General features: G+C 42.9%; 1 protein-coding gene across 3 annotated transcripts in view; it reads right to left on the bottom strand.

Annotated features, from left to right (window-relative positions):
* The window catches only part of MACROD2 (mono-ADP ribosylhydrolase 2), an 861,378-nt gene that overhangs the window by 18,138 nt on the left and 818,740 nt on the right, over window positions 1-24,500 (bottom strand). For 2 of the 3 annotated variants that reach the window (XM_040553147.1, XM_040553146.1), the window contains exons 14-16: window positions 19,454-19,531; window positions 18,735-18,809; window positions 18,032-18,142 (exon numbers count right to left, since the gene is read on the bottom strand). In XM_040553147.1, the coding sequence (XP_040409081.1) occupies window positions 18,032-18,142; window positions 18,735-18,809; window positions 19,454-19,531 (264 nt within the window). The remainder of the gene's footprint in view (window positions 1-18,031; window positions 18,143-18,734; window positions 18,810-19,453; window positions 19,532-24,500) is intronic. The other variant, XM_040553148.1, reaches the window with a different exon arrangement.

Here is a 24,500-nt window from a genome sequence, read left to right on the forward strand (position 1 = left end):
ACCTCCGGGTGCCCCACGCCAGCAGGGAATGACCCCATCCTCCTTTCAACACAGAGCACACGTAGAAGTAAGCCATGAGAGGGCCAAAGTCCCTAAATCGCAGCACTGCTGAAGGGAACTGCATGCTACGTACACCCAAACCAAGACAAGCCTCAAGGAACAGCCTAGTTACCACCGCAGTTGCTTCAGCTCAGTGTGGCAATCATGCTTTTCTACACAGCTTTTACTACTGATGTTCTGGTGAGCAAGGGAGGTGCAGAGCCAGACCGTGATAGCGTAGCCAGTGTTAGATACTCAAAATACTTGCACCAGTCCTCCTGACACTCGCTCTCCTCCCACGACACTAGGAATGTTTCCAAAACACTAACAAGCAAAATGGAAAGGAAGATTTCTGGGGGGTTGCTTTCGAAAAGAGTCATCACCAGCCTGGGTGTTACCACCCGCACCTTAGGAGCTTACCACTGCACAGCAATTGATTTTTTGGTATTTCTGGGGTACTTCAGGGGCATTGACTGGACTTTGAGTACCAAATCTATCTGCTCTATTGCATGAAAAAAAATTTAAGGCAAAAGTCCAGGCTTGATTTTTTTTTTTTCTTCTACAGAGCTTCCAGAAAAACAATTTTGCAGGCCAGGACAGAGCAAGTGTCGGTGCTGGCAGTCATATGCTTGCTTCTCTTCCTTGCAGAGAGCCATTATGCAGTGTTTTCTAAAATTGTAAATGTTCTTTCGGGCTCACAATGGGAAACAACACTAATATGCATCACAGGGTGTGAGATAAAATGTGCGGCGCTATTGTTGCCTTTGATTTGTCTTCCATTTATATCAGCTCTCAGTAAGAATTACAAAAAGACAGAGCTACAGATTTTCTTCTCACTTTTCACATTTCATCCTTTGTTTGGTTCATAAATGCTAGGGTCTAACTAGGATGCTACATCAGAGAGAGACATTTACATTTGGATAATGTAATGCAAAGAATACTAACAACTACAATCCTCCCCCCTCCAAACAGCTCCAGAGTACTTCCCACCTGACCTCAAGCTTTGTAAAACACGGATCTGGATTATTTGATTATTTGCTTTAAGCTGAATGTTTCTTTCTCTTTCTCCAGTAAGTCAGCATTCAGAGTTATTATTTTTTTTGCCTTTTTCTTGATTGGTGGAAATCTCTGGATTTCACATGTACCAGAGACTTACTTGCGTCAAAAGGAAGCAAATCCAAATAGAGAGTTAGGCCAAGGGTGGCTTGTGACTAGAGCATTTTTATTTTAAAAATTACTTTGGGTAAAAATTGGAGTGACTTGTTCGGAAAGCTTTGGCACGTTTTTTTTCCTCAACAATCTCATCTGCACTACAAATTATTGAAGATTTGTCAAAGCCAAGTTATATCTTCAGGCACCAAATAGAAATTGGAGGCCAAAAACATAAACCACGTAACACACAGACTGTGCAAAACTCTATGAAAAATGGGGAGCTTTCACTTTTGTCTCAATACGTTTCTTATCAGAGAATATACTTGCAAATAGGCCAGGATTTTTTCTTTTAGCACTGGAGATCATATCCCCTTTTCTCCATCAAACGCTCCTTTAACACAGAGAATGTTCTAGATAGCGGCAGACGTAAGTCAGTATTTTCAAAAAAAAGGTGACTGAAGTTAGGAGCACTTTAAAATGGAGTTTAGATCCTGATTTTCAAAAGTTCCAAGCACCCAGCAGATCCAATCGGCTTCAAAAGGGGGTCACTTCATAGGATGCTTGGGATGTGCTCAGCATTCTTGAAAATCAGGTTGCCTATCTGGCATCCTAAATGGGGATTCATAAATTCAGTGCCAATTCCCACTGCACTGAAGACGACGCCACCTCTAGGACCTATGCGTAGAGAGCTCAGTGACATTATAACTAACAAACTGGCTTTTGCTTTCTTCTTCCCACAACAGAGTTTACAGAACTGCTAATAAAACTGGTGTCTGTCATGAAAACTGTCAGACTCTCAAGTCTACTAAGATAACTCTAATTTTCCTTCAAGCTATTGGGCAGGTCTATAACAGCTCCCCAAATCTGCCTAAATAACTGATGGCCTGCAAGGGTTCCTTATAGCGAGGTGTCCTGAGAGTCAGCCAGAATACAGCAGCCAGTGCTACAAGATACTCTGACACATCACACACAACAGTACCAAAACCCAGGCTAGCACACTGTAATGCCATCCTCCCATGATGGGGTGCCTGAAAACTTAGAGGCTATTGCCCAGGATCTTAGCACCAAAGTTAAGACTTCTGCCAATTAAGCCAGAATAGAGTAATTGTATTAGCAATTGATAGCAGCAGACGTTTGTCCCGCTAAAGGAGGATGACATGCACACATTAAAAGCATTTCCTCAAGCTAAACTCCTTCAGATTGCTGGATTTGGACCACGTTTTATGATTTATTCATAAGAGCTTCTTTGCTCATGAACTTGCAGATGCCCAAAGCCTTTTTATAAGACAGCTTTCAACTACTTAATGCTTTAAAAAAAAAAAAAAAAAGACATTGATATAGTGATTCCACCCTTGGGTCACCCAGCAGCAACTTCTCCCCTCTTCTCCTCCCCTTGATGACCCACAGTGAGAGGACAACACAGAGCTTTTGCCAGCACATGGCACGAGGGTCAGACTTGGAGGCTTCAGATGTGCACTGTTTCTCATGGTCCAGCTCCGAAAGAATTTGTATACCAGTGTAAAGGATTGCCGCTCCCCCCCGCTCTCCACAAATGCCTCGGCATCTGTTACCTTCATGGGAATTACTGAAGCTTTCAAAAGAATGCAAAAATTGCTAATTCCCCAGTGCAAGTGACTTCAGCCTTGACAGACCTTTTCCCAGTCACAGATAAAACTGAAGGATTCAGCCATAAAGGATTAGGAGTGGTGTCACCTAGAATTAAGTCACTGGCCTTGAACCGTGTTTATGTTCAGCCCTGTCAACAGCCAGTTTCACCATCCTAAAAACAAGGTTTATTGCGTTTCCTTAAAAATACATATATATCTTGATTTCCTGAGTAGGTTTAAAGGTCTAGACAATTCATGTTATATTGCTTTATATTTTCCATTTTTTACTACACTTCAGTGCGCTAAAAACCATCAACCTGACAAACAGTCTGAGGAGCCTCCAACAACTTCTTTTCACAACTATTCACAGGCCGTTTCTATGTAGACAACAAAAGCACGGAAAGAAAATAAATCCCTCGGATAGCTCTTTTCACATAGCATCTATTTTAAATATTACAGACTCTAAAGGACCAGCCATGTAGAGAATAGGTGGGTATGTGCCTAGCAAGTTGTTGAGTCCCAGCAAGTCTAGATACAGTATCTGTCCTACTTCGTTACCCTGCTATTCCCCTACAAACCCCAACAATTGGTCCCTAAATGAAGTGTGCTTAAAGTTAAAATTCTGTAGCCTTTCAGCTATCAGCTGTTGTGAGTATCTGGGGGCAAGAGCAGACGAATAACCCTTGTGCCTTAATGGGTTGCTTTGATTCACAACAATGTCCAGAGCAGGTTGAAAATCTTATGAGGATCCTAAGCATGGAGTACCACTGATCCTCTGCCTGGCAATACCTGCCATAATTTGGGAGTATCGGACAAGGCTGGCCTTGATGTAAGCACTGCACGCTATGAGTTGAAGAGGAATTTACGCAGCAGAGGCTAGCCCAGATTTACACACATTAGGTTTGAGCAAGGAAAACGGTCTTGCAAAAATGCGAAAGCAGAATAAAAACAAAACCTTACCTAAGCCTCAAAGGACCTCAAGTACCGAAAAGGAGGAGGAGAGGGTAAGTCTCCACATCGTGCCACTGGATGCACATCATGCAGCAGCTTCACATGCTGCATTTTGTTCTGAGTCCTTCAGGTCCTGGGGTCTCTGCCTAAGACTTCGCACCTTCCAGTCATTAAGAGAAGTTGTAAAATACCAGAGAAATGGCATATACTGGCAATTACGATAAACAAAGTACATAAGCAGCTACTTTCAAAGCAGATTTGGAAATGCCACTGGCTCGCTTCATTCTGAGCACATTCCCAGGGAGAATGTCAGGTCACATAACTCCTTCGTTATCTTTACACAGAGGATCTCAAGTAAGCAGCAGCAGCCATCATAAAAATACTAACATTTCTTTTTGTGGAAAACAAATATAGAAGAATAACACAGCATCTCTCTTAAAAAAAAGAGCCAGTTAGCACTTCAAAGATTACCGCGTGGTCTGTAAATAGCAGCGTCAATACACCGGGGAATCACACTCCCCTTCGTTTAACGACATCCCGAGCTACTCCAACAGGGGTAGCAACGTTACAGGCCTTCCCCATGACACAAAGCTACATCGTGCATTCTTTTAGAGCACACTCTTTGCATTTTATTTCCCTCGATGCCTTAAAAATGCCAAGAACTGCAGTAGCATAAAAGCAGCATTTCATCCTAGCCTCAGCGCATTGCTCTCCTCTGGGCAGTGCACACCTGTTAACATCCACTTTGCGTACACCGTGATGGGCAGTGTCAGGAAGAAAGTTGCAGTAATCCTGCATGGTTGTGAAGAACCCCCTCCCACATTTTTCCCTCATCCACAGACGGTTTCATGGATTTACAGTCAGCCATTTTAACGACACCTAAATGGCTTAAATGTAAGTGGCTACATTAGTAGATATTTAGTTGTAGTGATGCAAACACCTGATGGCTGGGTGCTCTCCTTTGCCTGTCCATGTGAAACACAAGACACTGTTCAGTTACGTGGCAACTGTCCACAGGTACCTCTGAGGTATCCAACATCCCCCACAAAATCTGTGCTTCGTGTGCTTAAGCAGCTCTCTCCAATGCTTTATAGGAATGGAGGGAGGGAGGGAGGGAGGGAAAGAGCTGTTTTGTTTTAAATCTCATTTGCGGTTGTATAGCTAAAGCTTGGAGATTAATAATAAAAGTGCATATGTGACAATGCAGAAACAAATGCTGCTCCATGTCAAAAGCAAAGCAAGATGTGATTTTATTTTTCTGTTAATTAATCAGCCTTTCATCTCAACTGCTCTGATCTGTAAATAAAGCTCACGAGCTAGTTTCAAACAAGTCTAGGAATTAGGCGATGAAACAAAACAAACTAAACCAAAACGCTCCAACCCACCAGTCTCCTAACACTGCTTAGCTAATTATGTTGGCCTTTATTCGGGGGGCCCTGAACGGAACTTTCTAATTGAAACAGATGAAAAGCAACAGCACTCTGGCACCGGCCTTAAGGGTGAGTGTGACCAGCCACCAAAGGCTCCTGATCGCTGCCAAGGGGCATCCCTGAATATGCTGAGAAAGAAGGGTGGGAAAGGAAAGATGGGTGGAAGTATGGAAGGGAGGATGGACAGACGGAAGGAAGGGAGAGAAGAGAGAACAAACCACCAATTCCTGACACTAATATTACATCCGCCCGCAGCTATGCCGAGCCTCTGAGGATTTGCTTTCCAAGCTCTTTATTGAAATTGTTCAGGTCCTTAACTGATCTCCTGGGGGGTGAATCGGTAGGAACCGGGTTGGGGGGGGGGGCGGGGGTTGAAAAGCCTTAAGCTAATTAAGCAAGGCTGAGACATGCTTGATGAGATGGGAAAAACACGAAGCTTTTGAAAGGGTGAAAAATCTCTGACCATCTGGTAGTGGCATTGCAGGGAGAAGAAAGAGAAAGGACAAAGGGGCAGCTCTCTGCGGCGAGGAGGTACAGGACTCCTTTAATTACTGGGTCACCGAGACCATTACTGCTCTGAATGCCGGTGAAAGCCTGCAAAACAAGTTTAGGAGGCTCAGCAAAAACAACAGCTCTTAGCAAGAAAAGCATCCGTAAGAAAGTGAATCGGAGCATCTTTCCCCCAGAGACGTCTGCTAATTAGAAGTGATAGGTAATGGATGGGGGCAGCGAGGCCCCCGAATCGCAGAGAGACTTTTCCTGGCAACCTCCCTACCTCTCCCCTCCGATTTGCTGTTCTCCAAGGCCCTGCAGATGGTGCTCTGTTTAAATTAATACCACCCTGCCAGCCAGAAGGAAGCTTCTGTTGTACTTGGCAATCCAGGTGAACAGCCTGCATTTAGGTTTCAGAATGAATGCCCCAGGTGTTTCATCAATATGGCAAGCAGCTTATGTGCTCCAGCCTCTTCAGGCCCGGTTACGACTCATCTGTGTTTTCCCATCTCCAAGACTGGCTAGAGAAAATCACAGCATTCAGAGGGCAAACTTCGCACACCGGAGCACGATCTGAGCTAACTCTGTACTAAATGGCTTTGTCAGCCGTGAGCTGCAAAAGCGCCAGGGCGCTCCAAATGAGGAGCCCTCCCCTGCCTTCTCCTCTCAGATGAGCTGGATGTGGCTATGGCTGACTACAGGTGCAGGCTAGCAAAGAGCAAGCTGCTTTCGACACGAGAAGCTGTGACCAAACCCGTGCCAAAAAAGAGTTAGCACTTCGCTAACTCTTGCCTTGGGATGCGATGACGTGCAGCTGATTTCTTTCCCTCCCACACATGCATTCTTCTCCAATTATTTTGGCCATACGCTGTGATCCAGTCTGATTCACGAGCTGCACAAGAGCAAGCTATATGCATCCTTGGATGAGAGACCTCATTAACACAAGAAAGCAGTACTGGTAATCTAATGCATCACACGGCACTGCTGTCTCCAAGATCAGATACAAAACCCAGGCCCTGACTACCTGTGCCCATTAAATATGCTGCAGCAGTTTTGATAAGAACAAATGGCATTAGCCCTGCTCTTTGGCCAAATCTCAACGTGCATTTTTCTCCCCTAGGTTCTCCTTGAAGGTTCATTTGGAAAGAGTTGCTGTGTCTTAAACTGTCACATTTTTATTCAGTACTGTTAAACATTGGCTGCATTTAATGCCAGAGGGAACGGTTTCACAAGCAGATACTGTAATCTCTGTATATATCAGTTTCTAAGATAACTTCGGTTCCTTTAGATAGGTATCGGATATATATGTACTTATCATCTGCTTTTCATGCTCGCATACTTCAAGAGCCAGCTGGAGCTGCAAGCAGAAACACATCCAGAAAATCTATTCCCCTCTACCTCCTATGTAAGGCTGGAAACAGGCATGATTATAGATGTTCTTTGAGGATTTTTTTCCTTTTTCTTCCTTTTCATTTTTGAGCAAGCTTGCTAGCATTGCAGGACCAAAAGATTCAAAACCAAACTAAAAGAGCACCCAAACTGTTGGACACCATTCCGAAAAGCAGCTCTGTTCCAGCTGGCCCTTGATGCTGTGGAGTGCTGTGGGGTTACTGAGCCATCCATCCAGTGTGGACTCCAGTTTGTGCAAGCAGATCAGGCATGAGACAAGCATCAACAAAAACAGCAATTGCATAAAGTGACCACAATAGCTGTACTTGCTATGCACTGGGTAGTTATTGCTTTGGCAGGAGAGATGAGACAAACAAAACCACAGAGGATGCCAGTTTTGGCACTCCAAGACCAGAGGGGGAGTTGTTATCTACACTCATATAAGAGGAACTGCAAAAGATCTGCTGTCTGTGGGAGGAGGCCAGAGAAAATGAGAGCACAACTCTAGCCTCTGTCAGAGATCCGGCTTAGTAGGCCAATGCAGCCATCAGAGATGAGCTCCAGACATTCACAGGAAGGACTGGGTGTGCTGGCAGGGACAAGGCCAAGAAGCTGTGGATGCATGAGGTGAGAAGCCAAGAGGCAGGGCCAGCGATTGAACTGCAATGAGAGCGCAGCAGCCACTCAAAGCTCCCAGACACGAGCATCAAATCCCAAGCGAGGGAGAGGGACTGTGACAGCGTTCACCATTGGCTTCATACCCTTATGATCAGAGCAGGCTGGAAACAAACCCGCTTTCAAGTCCCTCTCCATGCTGGAAGGACTCAATCCCTGACCCTCACATCCTAGAGATCCCTGCAAGGCAGCTGTGGGGGAAAGCCCCTTCCATCCTTGCCTTGCATGTTGGGCTGCCGTCAATGAAAGCACGCGACTTAGAGCCCTTTCGACGCTCAGGGAGAAGCAAAAACAACAGGCAGCACAGCTGCTCTACAACTGAAGGAGCAAGTTCTGCTCAGTTTTCTGTCCTCTCCGGACTGACGGCTGGATCTTGGGCTGACGGAGGTGCCACGCGCAGGTACCTGCACCCCAGAGAGGGAGAGATGCTAAGACATGCCTTGCTGACTATCTCCCCAGTTAGTCTGTGAGCTTCTCCGCTAATCTTCCTCGTTGCCTGGACAGCTGGAAGAATCAGCCAATTTAATTTCCTTGAATCGAGCTGCTGGAGTTAGATACTGATTTTTCAGCACAGTGACATCTTATTTTGAAGCACCTGAGGTATCTCCATTTGTGCCCATTTGATGTTTTTGTGCTACGTTTCAGGCTGACAGACTATACAAACACGCCCAGAGAATGTGTTTTAACTGATGAAATACCTTGTAACCATGATAGGATTTGGCCACAAATCAGGATTCTCAATTTTTTCCAGCCACTGAGATGGTGACTTTGCCGTGCTGACCCCCTAACTATATACAATTGTTAGCTGTAACCAGGGGGCACTGAGAAAAGATTATTGACTTTTTCTTCTCAGAATCCAGAACACTGTTTAACTGATTTTCAGTCCAGGTAAGAAAGGTAGAGCCTGTAAGCAACCGCTTATTTCCTCCGCAGAGAAAATGCTGAACGTGTAAACATGCCGTCTTTCAAGGGCTGTCAAGTAATGTAGGTATCGAGTGTTTTTTGACAGGATGCTGTAAATGGAATAAAGGAGGTTTTGGCCTCTGTGGTAGCTATGATTGCTGGCAGAGCTATGCCCTTCACACTCGTGATTGAGGGAAAAAACAAACAAACCAGGCTGCACATCCGCTCTATGGAATAATGAGACAAAAGGCTTACGTGTCCCAATGTTTCAAGCTAAGGATCCTGCACCAGTGAAACAATAATGAAGGGCTTTTTGCGGTTGAAATTTGCCAGCTGAGGAAAGCTATGTATTTTCAAACTCGGGATAGAAAGCACAAGGAAACTCTGAATCTGGAAGAAAAATAAACACTTGAGGAAAGAACAGCGTTAATCGGGTAGGGACTGATTTAAGCATCCCAGCAAATATAAGGGAAAGTAAAAGACAATGCCATTCCGTATTCTTTGTATTTTTCCTGGACCTCCCAAACAGAAAACAGGTTGCCTTTGCCATTGCCCACCGACTGTCTACAGCTGCAACCTGAAGTGCATCATCCAGAACACCTTTTTTGCTGCACTGGTTTAATTGCAGATTAATATGCATTCACAGCACACAGGAGTGCTCCAGGGAAGGGCCTTCGGAGCTCATGGAAGGCTCCAAAAAGGACAAACTGAACTTTCCATAAAGTAAAGGGAAGTCCCAAACAGCTGTAATCCCGCACCAGTATGTTGAGACACCACTATCTCACGATTAAGGTATGGGTGCAGCCACAGAGATGTATGAGGGGAGATCAAAAGCTAGCTTCCTCCCTGGCAGATAATTCATAGTGATGAGACTCTGGGTCAGCTCGGGCTGCTGGGCTAACACCAGAGGGCCAGGTATACCAGTGGTGACCTCACACTCGTCTGGAGGTGATGTTTGATGAAAGCCACCAAAGTGCAGGACAACTCTTCCAGATGGCAAGATCCGCTTGAGAGAATGCTCACCTGCCGACTGCATTAGGAAAAGGTGAGGGCAGAGAAAACCTGCTGCCAAAAAATTATGGGTAACAAGCAGACAAAAGGAAGAGGATACATAGGGGTAGGAGGAAAGGATAATGCTTTGAGATCTGAATGAGGTCAGGTGGGATTTTTCCTGCTCTGGGTCAGCAGTAGTGAGAGGCAGATTTACTCTCAGTTGGGGTCAGGCCCTATCACTGCAGTCTCCACTAGACAAATTGTAGGCATATCTTCCCCCTGCTGGCGTAATAGTCCCTCCTTGTACAGCACCGGCCTTCCTCCCCAAGCACCAGGAGCAAGGGTACCAGGGCACGTACAAAGCCACAGCGTACCTCCCTGACAGAGCCAGTGCCATGGGGGCTGTGCAGAGGAAAAACACAGATCAGAGCTGAATCAAAAAGAAGGCCTCCTGACCTGGCCAATAGTGTGAAAAATGGTTAAATGCCTCCTTTCTGATAGGAGAATATGGTAAACTACTCACCCACACTGCTGGGCACAACTACAGTGATAAAGCTACTGACAGAGAAGGGACCATACATCCACCCCCCTAAAACAAATAAGAATGTCCGAGGGAACCTTTTCATCTCAGGAGATACGATGCTTTCTTTGATTTAATTCTCATTCTGTACTCAAAATTATTAAAAAAAAAAAAAAAAAAAAAAAGTCCTCCTAGATCATCTCCTCCTACCCTCATTGCTAGTTTTTATTTTATTTTTTTGCCATAAACCAGCACAACAAACCGAGCAGCATGGCATGTTCTGCTTGCTGTACATTATATACAGCGTAAAGCATGGGGAAGCACAGAATTTCCAAAAGCCATCTCAGTTGGATCTTGTGCATATCCTATCACAGACAAACTTTATTAAAGGAGGTCAGAGTCCAAAATGAATCGTCGCATAACAAAATTAAGCCTTCTGTTGTAGCACGCAGGACACAGGAACATAACATTTGTCCACAACAGATCAAATTCTTACTTGCATACCTCCACTGCACTGAAATAGCCTGGTGGATCTGTTCTACTCTAAGACTGAAATTCCTATTGCTGCAAATGGGAATGAAACCAACTGCTCAGACAGAGCCCTCTGGAGCTGTATATTATATTTAAAACAATGGTGCCATTTCTCTGAAGGCGCTACACCTAATTTCCAGATGCATCATTAACTATGATGCCATCTGTAAAACCACAGGCCTTGGTCAGCGAGCTCTCCTTTTTCACTTATGTTAAAGGATGTCGAAATCTCTCCTGTATTCCTTTCACTTGTCACTTGGATGCCATTTGATATGATTTGAAAGAGATACGTGCTTCATTTGCATAAGGTAGCCCTGCTACTCTGGAGATTTGAGCTAAAACCAAAGACTAGCAGACTTGAACACCACGTGAAATACGCATTATCTTTACATTTTTCATACACTACAATGGCATTATCAGCCTCTTAAAGCCCTTTAAGCCTTGTATCCCAAAAGTACAAAACATGCAACATCATGTAATAATATTACAAACATATGAGGACTTAGAATGACTTCACAGCACCTGCTTTTCAGTGGGATTTTATGACTTTATATTAATTTGGCCTTCTTACCATGCAAATAAAATGTAAATTGCACTTCAAAAATATGCCATTAAAAATATCCAGTTTCTCCTCCAGCTTCTCAGAGGATTTAATCTTTTCTCTTTTTATTTTCTGTATACAGAAGAGTTCTACAAATTATTTTATTAGATCTAATGCTGAATGTGTTTCAGTTCAGTACTGTAACATGAGTTAATTAAACCAAACAAAGGCCACATTGCCAGCGCTTTCAGAAGGAACAAAGAGATGATATTTTTAAATGAAAGAAAAATTGCCAATTCATAATAATATTTCTATTCTGGTTACTGAAAATGACATGAAGAAAGCAATCAAATACACACAATAAACCTTAAACACTATCATTGTTAAAGCAGTCCATTTTCTTGTTTCTTTTTTTCTTTCCTGTTGCCTTTTTGTCTTGTACCCTACCATCAAGCCTGATAACATAAAGCAACCGTGACACCAGGCAAAATGTTTAAGCTGAAAAATTCCTTACATTTTCCACTTTTTCTTAGAAAAGCACCCAGAAAAAAATTATCATTTGTAACTGAAAGAGATGAAAAATAATTAAAACTTAAAACTGATCTTGCACCACCTGTTCTTTACATACGTTCAGGCTAGTACCTGATATATGGAGAGCAATGAAAAGAAACAGATTCCTTCTGTGGCAGGAAAAAAAATGACTTCTTTACCCCCAGGAGATTGAAATCAATATCTGGAGCAGACTACTGACAGTATAATAACCACCCAATCCTGCAAGTACGCAGTGCTGCTCAGCATGGCCCAAGCAGCACCCTTTGGGAAGGCTCACAGGGGTCTGCTTCCCACTTGCAGCCTCTCAGAGGAGGGAAGGAACATTGTTTGGGGCACTGTGTGCTGCCTGATGTGGTGCAGCTCTTCTGCTGCACCAGACAGTCCTTAGAAAATGAAAAAAAAAAGCCATCACCTCCACATTGCTGTTGGTGCACACTGCTGGTCACAACAGCCTGTGAGTGACACTTCCTCCTACTGATCTTGCTGATCCTTCACCATCACGGAAGCGACTGTTCCTAGCACCCAATCTTTGCTGACATCGGAGCCTGGAGACCTCCCAGTTCAGCACTGACAAAGCCACCGCAAATATAACCACAGGCACTGGGACCAGAAAAAGCACTCCTTTCCCACAAGCTGCAACATGCAAGAGGAGCACAGAAGATGCCAACACAGAGCCATTCGCAGGCGCGCCAGCCTCACCTGCATTCAGAGGCATTTAAACAAAGCCACCCCAATCCCAGAACCACGCAGAACATTTTAGGTGCATTCATCAAAATCGACATACTGTTTGCTAACTTAGAAAAGCCTGTGACCCCTCCCCTTCCAAAAGGAACCTCTGGCTAGGCTGAAAGGTTTCTTTTCCCTGCCTACAGTTATGGCCCTTACTCAAGATTTTAGACTTGAGTTTTGTAAAGTTCCCCAGAAAACGAAAACATGTAAAGGGAGACTTCTTAAACCCCGAAGATATCCCCCTGGATGAAGGCACTTTTTTGGCTTTCCAGTGACAATCTGGTTACCACGTACCTCCGACTAATTCCAGTGACATTCTTCACAACAATCTGCTATCTCTAGCTCAGCTTTAGACACGTGAGTTTAAATACCAGTTTACAATTTTCTTCTTCCACAGAACAACCAGCGTTTCTGCAAAAGGTCTAAAGGTGTACTTTTTTTCATTGCCATCTACCAATGCATGTTAGAAGCAGATTTTTAAGATATATTCCAAATTTATGGTCAGACTTACTCTGCAGCAGCACATAAAACGTCATATGATCCATTCAGTGTGGGTTGTTATCAAAGACGTGTGCACTGTGTATTTGAATCAGAATACTTATTCCTTTCTTTTTCAGGGAACCTGAATAAAAGGACTTGGAGCCTCTAAACTATCTCTTCAGCAGCCACAACACTCCAAATATCTCTGTATTCTTGTCTCCCCAGGCAAAACAAAGTATGCCTTTTTAAGGATGCATACAGAAGATTATTAAAATATCTCTCTCTTTTTTTTTTTTTTCCTAAGATGTCCCATCCATCTCCACATCTCCACTTGAAGCTGAGAAGTTTGGTTAAGAAATAAAAGGTAGTTACACTTGCCATGACTCAAGAATAAAGATGTCAGGTTCACCTCACAAGATCTTTCTCCAAAAGTACCTTGTTTCTCTATAACTATGATGTCATATCAGAGAAAGTAATTTCTTTTGACAATATTTGCAACTGTACCAATCCATGTAAAAATCATATAAATGCATGAAAATGAAACTGTAAAACATGGAGAGCTCTTCTCCCTGAAGTTTCTGAATATTTAATTCTCTCCAAGATCATGCTGTCAAATGATCTCTTTTGCTAAAGTACAGATGGATAACTACCTTAGAAATCCAGTTAAGTGAAGAACGACATGGTAGCTACAAAGGTACCTATATACTCATTTAACAAAGATCGTTGAACAAAACTGGGCTTAGCTAAGAAAGTGAGACAGAATTCAAATTTACCTTAAAGGGCAGGGACCAGAGGCCTGGCATCTCAGGAAATTGTGTACATTGCACGTGATCTAAACCAGTTAACCTCCCTCCGGTCCCTTCCCAAGCCTGCCTTAGGATCACATGGTTCATACACGACCAAGATGGTTATTGCAGTCCCCTACACACAGCACTCAAAAAGGCTGGCGAGCAGCTACACACAGAAAGACTAATTGCATGGGCTGTGTCCTGCTCTTAAGCTAAATCCCTGGACACTAATATCTTTTTCGTAGGCATTAATTACAGCACTTTGATGCTTTATTGTGCTTCAGCAATAACCTGCTTCTGTGTTTCGGGACTTGTCCAGAGGAAAATAAACATATTCTTTTCCCAGGGAGGATGCTGCCCAGCCACACGTCTGGGACATGAACCAGCATGTCACCAAAACCATGCAGAAGTGGCAGAATAGCTTCACCCCTTTCCTCTTGCCCACTGCCACCAGGTCAGGGTCTTTTCCACAGCTCTGGCGGTCAGAACAAAGCTGTGAAGACTACTCCTGAAACCAGGAGTTGTGCTTTGTGCTCACAATACAGAGACAGGTGACATGAGTTGACGTGAAAATTGCTTCTTAGGTGGAAAAGAATCCCAAGCCAAGCTCAAGTAATCCTACAAACAGCACAATAGGACAAAATATTTTAGCCTAAATACAGAAGATGATCAAACAGAGAAACAATGGTTAATTCTGCTCATATGTCAGTAGTTTGGTGGAAAACCTCTCCTCCAAAGAGTTGGGCAACTTCTAGAGATGACCAGAGAGAGAAATCATCATATCTAAGGCCTTTTGCAGGGAGATAGAAAGAGTTCAGAAATGAAAAAATGTAATAGAGGGGAGAGCAGGCTTCGAGTAGCAAACGGCTACATATTCAGACATGCTGGAAATTGTCTCCTAGAAAAATCGAGCTGCTTAAAACTGCAGCTAAATGTTGAACGCGTGATTGTTACAACATGACAGGACTACTTCTAGGTGGACGTATAAAGGGGCTGCCAAGCGGTGTATTAACAACACCTACACTTCCCTAGTCAGCAACTAGGTCAGTGATCACCACTGACTCTGCTTTTTAATAAAGGGATTTGAGAATATTCCCTAATCTTATAAGAAACACATATTTTCATTATTCTTTTGTGAACTAGAATGGGTGCGTTATAGTAGTTGGAAAATAACAGAAAAGACATCTTAGCTGGTCTTTTTTCTTCAGGTGCTCCCTAATAACATATAACTTCAAGTTACAGTAGGAAAATAGGGAATAATTGGCACACGCTGTATTTTATTACTGATTTTGGAAAAAGCTGCACCAGCTTTTTATGAAACACACACAGTGCTTTACAATGTTACATTCTTCAGGGTAATCTGGCTTACTTCATTCCGCTGGCAATGGAGCAGTGTAATTGCTAAGACTTGGATCCTTCAAGTCCCAGAACGGTGCCCCAGAACTTCGGGAGCACCAGGATCCATAACTCCTTGGTAAAACTACAGGCTATGGAGTCACCCTGGAGCTGTGAAGCCACGTGGGCTATATAAGAAAGGACCCTGCAAGCCCTAAAATCCCCAACACCACACAGATGAGCTGACAGGAAAACTAGATCAGCAGCACACCTACACTTTGTCATAAGTTTGTGAAAACTGAGACACGCCTCAAAACCATAAAGAAACAGACTCTTTTTCTCCAAGGAAAACCAGATCACTGAAAAAAATTTCTAGCGGGCTTCAAAGCCACCATCAGTAACTAGGCAGAAATCTAGCTTTAGGTTGGGAAAGGGACTTTGATCTTCGTTGGCAATTTAGTGGATTCCATAGCTCCAGCGCTGGGGACAGCACAGGTCACAGAGGACTCCCGTTCATCTAATGGCTCCCAGTGAGACAGAGAGAGCAGAGAGGCAGTTATGTGCTACCCCTCGCTCCAGGATGAGCATGGTAACACGACAGGAAAAAATCAGATGTAGAACAGAGAGAGCAGATAGCTTAGAGATCAGTAGTTGCTACGCGGGGCCGCGCATGTAGGGCTAATACAGGTCAAAACCACCATTGTGACACTTAGGATTCAGTTTTATGACCGGATTTCTATTTAATGGGAACTGCAGTCCCATATCAGCTTTTTTCCAAGTGTTCTTAGGCAAAAATATGCTGGTTTATTGTACACCAAATGTACTGTGGATGCTGCTGGAAAACAATTTCAAAGAATTAGGTTATGCGACAGCACTTAGAGATATAACAACATTTCAGGTAACCCGTTTTATGCCCTGTAATCTCTTCCCATTAAAAAGAGACTCTCTTTGGGAAGTATGTATTATTTTATCAGCTTGAACTTCAGCTGATTTTCTGTTTTTTCAACTCCTTGTCCAGATTCGCCTTGCATTGTGGCAGACTTTCAAATCTCGCATGGCTGACGATGTGCCCACAGAATGGGGAGCATCTAACAAGAATAGCTCTGAAGGTTCCCCTATATGTTCTTACACCCACAAGAATGAAACAATGCAAGGGAAAGACTTAACTTCATTTTGTTCTCAAAACCAAGCCAAACAACAACAACAAACCCACCACAACACAACAACAACAAAACTCACACCAATTTATTTTCCCTGATGCAAAGCCAGTATGTTCAGGAAAAGCTAAACAGAGTATCTGTGGAGTTACCTAAGTGCCATTATCCCGCACGTAGACTCAGCACAGCATCTCCTCCTATTAAGGAGCTGATCGAAAGCTCACTTAAATCAATGAGAGTCTTTCTATGAACTTCAGTAAGCTTTGGATCAAACCGATCTTGTTCAAGAGCAATATCTGAGCCCCCTTGTAGGAACACGTTCCGCAATGTTTGGAAAGAACCTTTTACTTACTTAGTACTTGAGCCTTTTAAATCAGGGGCAGGAAAAGGAAAAGTGCCAAGAACAACCTTTTTCTGACATTACCTTCTTTTCTTTAATGTTGCATATTTTAATAGTAGGTAGAACAGATGGTGAAATACAATCTCTCCACTGAGAACTAAATGACAGCCACTAGCTGTAGGGGACACTCAAGTATTAAAGGGAAGGAAATGCACAAATAATGAAAGTACATTTTGTCCAACTTGCTTTTGATGAGGCATAAAATAAAATGTAAATAATTTCTATTAGGAGGAAATTAACATAATGACTTTGGTATTTGCAATCAGAGCGAGCTCGTATTACATAACCTGGATTTGCAATTGAAGTAGAGCAATACCATTTACCTGGATTTGAAGTAAGGATTATATGAATTCTGTTTTCACTGTCAGTAATACAGCACAAACCCGATACTATTAACATGACTGATAATAAAGAGATGTGATTAGTCTCAACTTGGATAGGCAATTAAAAAAAAAAAAGGAGCAGAAATGCTGGTTAGCTGTATGTGAACAGAGGTTCTATTAACCGGGGTTTGCTGTGGAGAAAAGTGTCAATATTACTAACACATGTTTGCAATTAAGTTGCTGTCAATGTGGCTAGGAAAAGGAGTTCATAATTAGGACAACACAGCTAGTATTGACCTGAATTTTCAGTAAAAATCATGTCTGGGTTTTAATTTGGAACTATAAAATTCATCTCCGTGCTCTGCAGAAGACAACCATATAATTATTAACTTACACCGACTTTACAATTAGAGAATTATTTACATAGCATGTTCTTTTTACATAACCACGTGGCTGTTACAAATGGTGCACTGAATGTAATGCTCCCAGAAGACTATCCAAGACAGAAAATTAAACTTTTAAGTTTCTTTACAAAAGCATTACTAAGTATTTAAATACTTTACTCTTGGAAAAAAAAATACTGCTTCAGCAAGACCCTGTGCTCCCGCTCCAAACATTGGTTTCTTTATTAGAATTACTAGTTTTAGTTAATTACTAGCTAAATCTCTATTAATGGCCTCACTACTCATTTGCATGCCTATTTACTGTAAATATTCTTGATGCTTCTAGTGAACGTGATCAAGAGGATACTTAAATGGACAGAAATTGGTTGTTTAATCTGCACAGTAATACAGAAAAACAATGAGAAGTGTGCTTATTTTAAATAACTTTAGAATCTGATTGTGCACTTTCTTGCACTTATATTCCTATGTGACTGCACATATCAAAGCAACACTCAAGATACGGAAGTTGGTGTGTGTTGTTTTTTTTTCAATAAATCCCTTTATACGTGCTATTTCCATGTTTCCTGACAAGCAGAAGAAAAACAGAACGTGAGCCCAGCAGAATTCTCTATCTCATTCTATTTTTTTTAAGTAGCCTTACCCTCTTCTTCTTCTACTTGTGCTCCTCCTCCTCCTTCTTTTTCTTTTTCCTCTGCACTGGGAATCAAAGGTTTCTCCTCTTCTGTTGTGTCTTCTTGGTTCAACAATGGCTCTGAATAAATTTGATAAAAAGATGAACAGTAAGGCTTTTCAGAATGTACACTGTATGAAAGGATTAACATACACTAGACAGATTACCATTAAAAACACTGGAAAAGGATCCTTCCCCTCAAGAGCACAGATACAGTATCTATCTCGGGGAAATGCAAGGGGCAGTAGTTGAGAGCAAGGCCTCGATCCTCCAGCATGCTGAGCTTTCTGGAATTGGGCACAAAAAGCCCCCCATGCCTAGCTCCAAGCATCGTCCCTCACCAGGACTCCTCACAAGCCCGGGGGCACACGTACTCTAACGTTTTGCTGGATGGCGGACAGAGCATTCTGTGCTCTGAACATACAGGGCTCCAGTGCTTGGCAAGAGGAACAAGACACACAGTGTTCACTTCTTTCTCTAATGGAGGCAGTCATTAAAACGCCATCTGATATCACTGAGAACCCATAGCTACTCCCCTGCTCTGGACTGAAGTCAGGGTTACCAGAAGATGATTCAGCTCCACAGTTTTGGTCTTGGAAGCATGGAAAACAAAAGGGAATTTCAACACTACTGCTCAAATCTGAGCAATAACAGTGTGATGCATATGCAGTACCTTCTATCTCCATGCAGGAGCTTTGGGAATCTGCCCCAGTTTTCATCTCCTCCTCTGCAGCACCATCCTGCTGTCCTGTTAGCACGACACATTGAAAATGACATCAGTGCGAGGGCTGCATGCACGCAGCGGCAGGTTCGACAGGTACGGCACGAACCTAACACACCGCATCGAACTCTTCAGCCATGAAATGCTTTTTGCTATTAAATGAACAATGTTAGAACTATTTCATATATGAAAATACCACCTACTAAGCATTAAGGATGTTCAATGTCTGGTCACAACTGACCTGGAACAGATATTTTTTCCTTCGTTTGTAGCTCAGCCTCGACATACTGGTTCTCATAGCAGCTGTTGCAAAGCACCCCCGCTTGCTGGTCAGCTTATCAGAAGGAATAGAATCACCCCACAGGCTTTTAGAATAATGATGGGAAGGGAGAAAAAAAAAGGGGGGGGGGGGGAGAAAAACAACAACAACAGTGCTATGTCCTCTGGATCTATATGGTTAGAAGCCCACGCACTTGGAGATGTGTCTTTGCCAGCAACGCCAACAATTACTGCACCAGGCCTGTCTGGCACGGGACCTCTGCTTGCTGACAGCATTTTCCTGAGGCAGCAGAGGTCAGGCTGAAACCCACTGGACGCTGTAAACTGGAGGAACTAAGGCTCCCAACTGGTTCGTTGTCTGTGTCTTAAAGAATTTTGAGAGAAAACTTTACCTTCGGCTTGATCTTGCTCGCACCCCATAGGATGTGCTGGGTCACTCTCCCGCGCGCCCTTGGAGTCTTTCAGGGAGTCTGAGGAAACAGTGAACACACAAACATGCGTCCTGCAGCAGTTTTTGTGCTGGAAAAGTCTGTCTGTTTCCTCAGACACTGGTGGCCTTTAGGTGCGAGGTTCGTACTTAGCATTCTGATACTCGTACAGCACTTCCTGCTGCTTAACCACAGACTCGTACACTACAAAAGCATACTCGTGGGTCTCAATTATTCAAACTGATTTCTGAATCCGTACACTTATTGAGCAGTTTCTGGCCTGCGGTACAAACCTTAGACAAGGAGTTGTCAAGAAACGATATGTAAGAAAAATGAGAAGTGCTACTGAGACTTATTTCTAATGAAATGAGTGGCACAAAGCTAGGAGAAACACAATGGACCGCCTACTTAATAAACAGAGTGACTTTTTTTTTTTTTAATAACAATACCAGTGCTTTTCATGGTTGGATTTTCCCTAGCTTGACAAACATTAAGTCCTATAAATCCCACTGCAAATCCTGGCCTCATTTCACTAGATGACAGAACTCCCAAGGCCATTATTGCGGCCAAGACTGCTTTTGCTTTTGGGGAGACTAGCAAAATGAAGTGCCCAAAGCCATACTCTGAACCAGTGGCACAGTGAGGTTTTAAATTAGACAGTACAAATCCAGCCCCTACACTCTATCTGTGGTCTTCGTATACACCAGGCATTATTTTTTGCATGTCAAACAACATTTTCTGACTAGAGCCACTCCCTAGTGATCTATGGAGTGCAAAGACCTACAGTGCATGACAATAAATTACATTATGACAGTTTTGTCACAGCTCTACTTCTAGAGGGTCCCTTTCCATCATACAGCAGAGCAGATCTTACAACACGCCAAAGGATGCCCGGGTAAAACTCTTCCTGAAACTTGCCAAGAATAATCTCTGATGGATAAGCGAGAAAGCTGGGTTGTTAACATCTGATCCAAATTTAATAATCTGTAGAAAAGGTATGCACTGAAAGTGTGTGGCTTTAATTAACTGCAAATAATCCCCCAAGGCAAATATTTAATTACCTGCACAGCTTCTTACTTCTCTCATGGCATGACAATAAGTTTATAAATCCAAGTTTGAAAGCAGAATATCTCACTGATGTACAATTTGCTAAAATTTGCCCTTGCTGCACTTTTTTTTCTACCCTACTGTGGACTTAAAATGCTGAGCACTGCTATCAGCTGGGCCACTGTGCTGGCCCTTTCATACTAGGAAGCCACATTGTGCTATGAGTTACAAGGGATTACCCTATCAGCCTGAATCAGTGCAAAAATAAATTAGAATCTCATCAAATTGCAAGTTTAATCAAAAAGCAAGTTGAAGGACCTCTTGGTCTTCAATTGGAAAGGCACTAAAAATCTTCAGGGAATTTCTCAACGTCTAAAACAAACTTTAAATGCATCGAGTGAAATTCTGGCTTCACTGAAGTCTTTGACAAAGCCTGCGGGATATCGAACAAGCCAAGGTTTGTACCACCGCTAGCCCCCTACTCTGAATTCATATAATCTTTTTCGGTATGATTTAGGTGCATGTTTGCAAATGGTACTTTACTGACAAATATGGAATCAGAAGTCCTCTGCCTTAAGTACCTTGCAGTGAGGGCCCTTCAAAGAGCCAGAAGTGTGATATTACCTGCTGGGGGTGGGAGAGGTGCACGTTCCTCTGTCCCATATGGTTCTTAGAGATATCTTATCCAGTGCTGATTGCACAGTACTTTATACTGCCAGACCTGTGCCTTTAATCTCAGTCTGCAGGTGCCACCTTTCCTCCCAGAATGAGGAATGACTCCAATTTCATGCAAAAATCAATCTGCAGCATCAGAGGAACAATTACGCGCCTTGGTCAATAGCAACAAATGGAGTTTAAGGAACCTTGTGCTTCGCTGATGTATGTGCCCCCTCACATTGTTCTTTGTCGTGCAACACCACAGCTTATGGCAAACTACAATTATTGTGCAGCGCAAGTTGTCTGCATTTCCACCCTTGGGCACAGCTAGAAGTCTGACCCTACTGCTGTGCTCAGTGCCAGCATTAGGCACCACAGCAACAGACTGTCTATGCTGTTTGGCCCATCTTCAGACACTCCCATACCTGGCTGCGCACAGTTTATTCTTACGGGATTGCAATTTAATGTTAAACTTTCATTTTGGATGTAAACAGTTTCCTAATTGTTCCAGGGTTCGAGAAAGCATTTTAGTTGCACAGGATTCAAAATTATTCCAGGCAACATAAAATGTTCATTTTGCGCATGTTCTTTTTTGTCAAGCGTGTTTCTGAAAAGAGCAGAACACGGGCAGGAGTTGCTGCCTCGCTGAAGGAGCCTGTGGTTCCTATTTCAGCAGGAGAGATCAGTAGCTGCATTAGCATGTAGATTCTGAGTTTCAAAATCTTTAAGGTCAAGAACATATCAAAGATTTCTTCTTTTCAAATGCAAATAGTAGATCAAATATTCAAGCCAAAAGGTCCAAAGACAGATTTACTTTTAGGATTAACAAGAATAAAATAAAGCAAAGGAATAAACCCAGATTTATGAAGAAAATCTCAGGCAGGCAAGAGTGAAAAATGTAAGATTAAATGCACGGGTCAATAAAAGCTGGTCCCAAATCGGATACGAGGCAAGAACACTGCATCTGTTTCAGTTGGCAAGCAGTGGTGGGAATATCACAAATGCTGACTAAATACAAGTTTCTCTTTGCAAGTTTTCAGTAGGGTAGTAGTATTGCTCAGGAAGAGGTGGTCTTCTGTGATGACTTAGTCCTCTAGAGCCATACAGAACTGGGCTTAAGCCAGTACGATAGTCCTAAAAGACTCCATGTCCGCGCAAGCTCTGGACATCCCTACAGCCTTCATCCATCACCAAACGGCTAGGAACTAACTCTGATTTTTTAAATGGTATAAAGCAGTAGTATAAATGGTATAAAGCAGATTTTTTAAATGGTATAAAGCAGTGTCAGTCGTCTCCTAACACAGCTGCTCATCTGCCAAGTTGCACCGGAGAACCCTAGTGAGGGTATCATTTCTCAGCAAAGTATGTTTATTTTTTTGGTGATGCACATGGGGCACCATTTGCTTTGGGGCTGTAAAGGGTTAGCATTCCACCAGGAGGGACTGAAAGTAAGCAGTGCTTCTGATACTGCGTTGTAGCACGGTTCCTGGTGTCATCACTGATCACACACAAATGAACCAAACATGACATTTAGTGACATAAATGAATCAAAGATAGGCCACTTTCATCTACTGCACATAAAGCAATGAAGTGCTTGTGAACATCTCAGTGTAAAACCAATTAATTCCTTCAAACCTGCTTTTACCTGGTGGCTGCTTTACCTGCAGTGGCAGTATCCACGTAAGGAGCGCTCGCTATGACCCCGCTTGCTCTGCACCCCTCCATTGTGTTGAAACAACTATCTCGTGGAGTTGTGTGGCTACACGGACCTGGGAATTAACCCCAGCCTTTAAAAACTCATGTAGAAAATATTTGGACATTAAGTAAGAGGGTCAGAATACTCACCACATCAGGTTACTCACCACACCAGACCAGGTTCTAATACACCAACTGCATGTTGAATTCAACTCCAAGAAAACTATGTAACTTACAATAAGCTATCTATCCTACCCTTCCTGCCAATAATCAGACATTATTTTGTATAAAGACTGCATAAAACCCCCTGTTTTTCCATGTCATTCATGTGGGTTTTTTTTGATTGTACAAAGCAACACTGCTCAAACAAAATTTTGCAAATGCTTAGGAAGAGGAGAAATGGTAAGATCTGAATGTTAAGTGGTTTTAATGATCTTTTAAAATTCACTTCCCCAGCTACTCTCTGTATGGCTTATTTACTGAGTCATTTCTAATGTGTAACACACCTGGGTCCTGCACACAGCATAGATAAATCACCACATTTTAGGGAGCTGTAAGACGATTAAAGAGGGAAAAAGCTGGCCATTACGAAAGAGGCAGGTTCAGTGCATTTTATTTTTTAAGCATGATACTGTGAAAAATGACTGGAATATTTCCAGAGTGAAAGAAATCAAGCAGGCGTCTAAAATTACAGGTAATGGTGTGCACGGAGGCTGCCACATGATTAGGGTATTCTTTTGCCTCATAAACCGAGGAAAATGTGTTAAAATGAAGTACTATAAAATGGTGATTTATAAGAAGTTAGGGAGATATTCTTGAGCTTTGACTTTAAAATGTTATTTTTATATCCACCAAGATTTCATTTTAATCTATCTTTATGACGGATTAGATTTATTTGAGCCCAAGTTTATATGGCTTGGTAAAACAGACCTTTTTGGGTGCAACAACCTGTAGAGAGATTTTTGCAAGTGTTCAGGTAATACAGCAGGCACTTCATCTCCCCAGGTGGGGTCCAGCGGGTAATGCTCCCACTCGCTCATGCTTCCAGCTGCCAGAAGGGCATCTCCTCTAACTTCCCCTTCTGTCCACAAGAGATATTTCAGGTGCAGTTGGTAAGATAACTGTGGGCACCCTGCTGCTGCTGCCAGGGCAGGGCCCATTGCATGGGGCACTGGGTAAGGAAAACGCTGAGAAAAACCTGGTGGTCTCAGTCAGACCCTTCTCAGGAGAAGGTGCTGCCCAGCTGAAGGTAGGAGAGAGGAGCTGGAAGGAGTAGGTGCTGGTCAGACTGACGGGAGCGCAGCTGGATGGCTTCAGGTCAGCTAATATTTAAAAATAAGTAGGATTTAAATAAACCGGCTAAGCAGATTAGTGTCAGCTGTTGCAGTTGCCTGTACGGGAGAATGGTAAAGCAGAAATATCTCTTGAGTAGTTTATGGCCTCGACCCTGTCTGGATGCACAATGCTACAGAGATGGGTCAGATTAAAAGGAAAAGTGAGTAACCTGCATCACGTACAGCTCACACTGACCATTATGATGGTGCTAAGAGAACAGGCATTTGGTTGGACGTTGATGTTTATGTACCTGGTTGAAAATAAAAATAAATAAATA

This window comes from Cygnus olor, chromosome 3 (genome assembly GCF_009769625.2).
Source record: "Cygnus olor isolate bCygOlo1 chromosome 3, bCygOlo1.pri.v2, whole genome shotgun sequence".
NCBI classification, from domain to species: Eukaryota; Metazoa; Chordata; class Aves; order Anseriformes; family Anatidae; genus Cygnus; species Cygnus olor.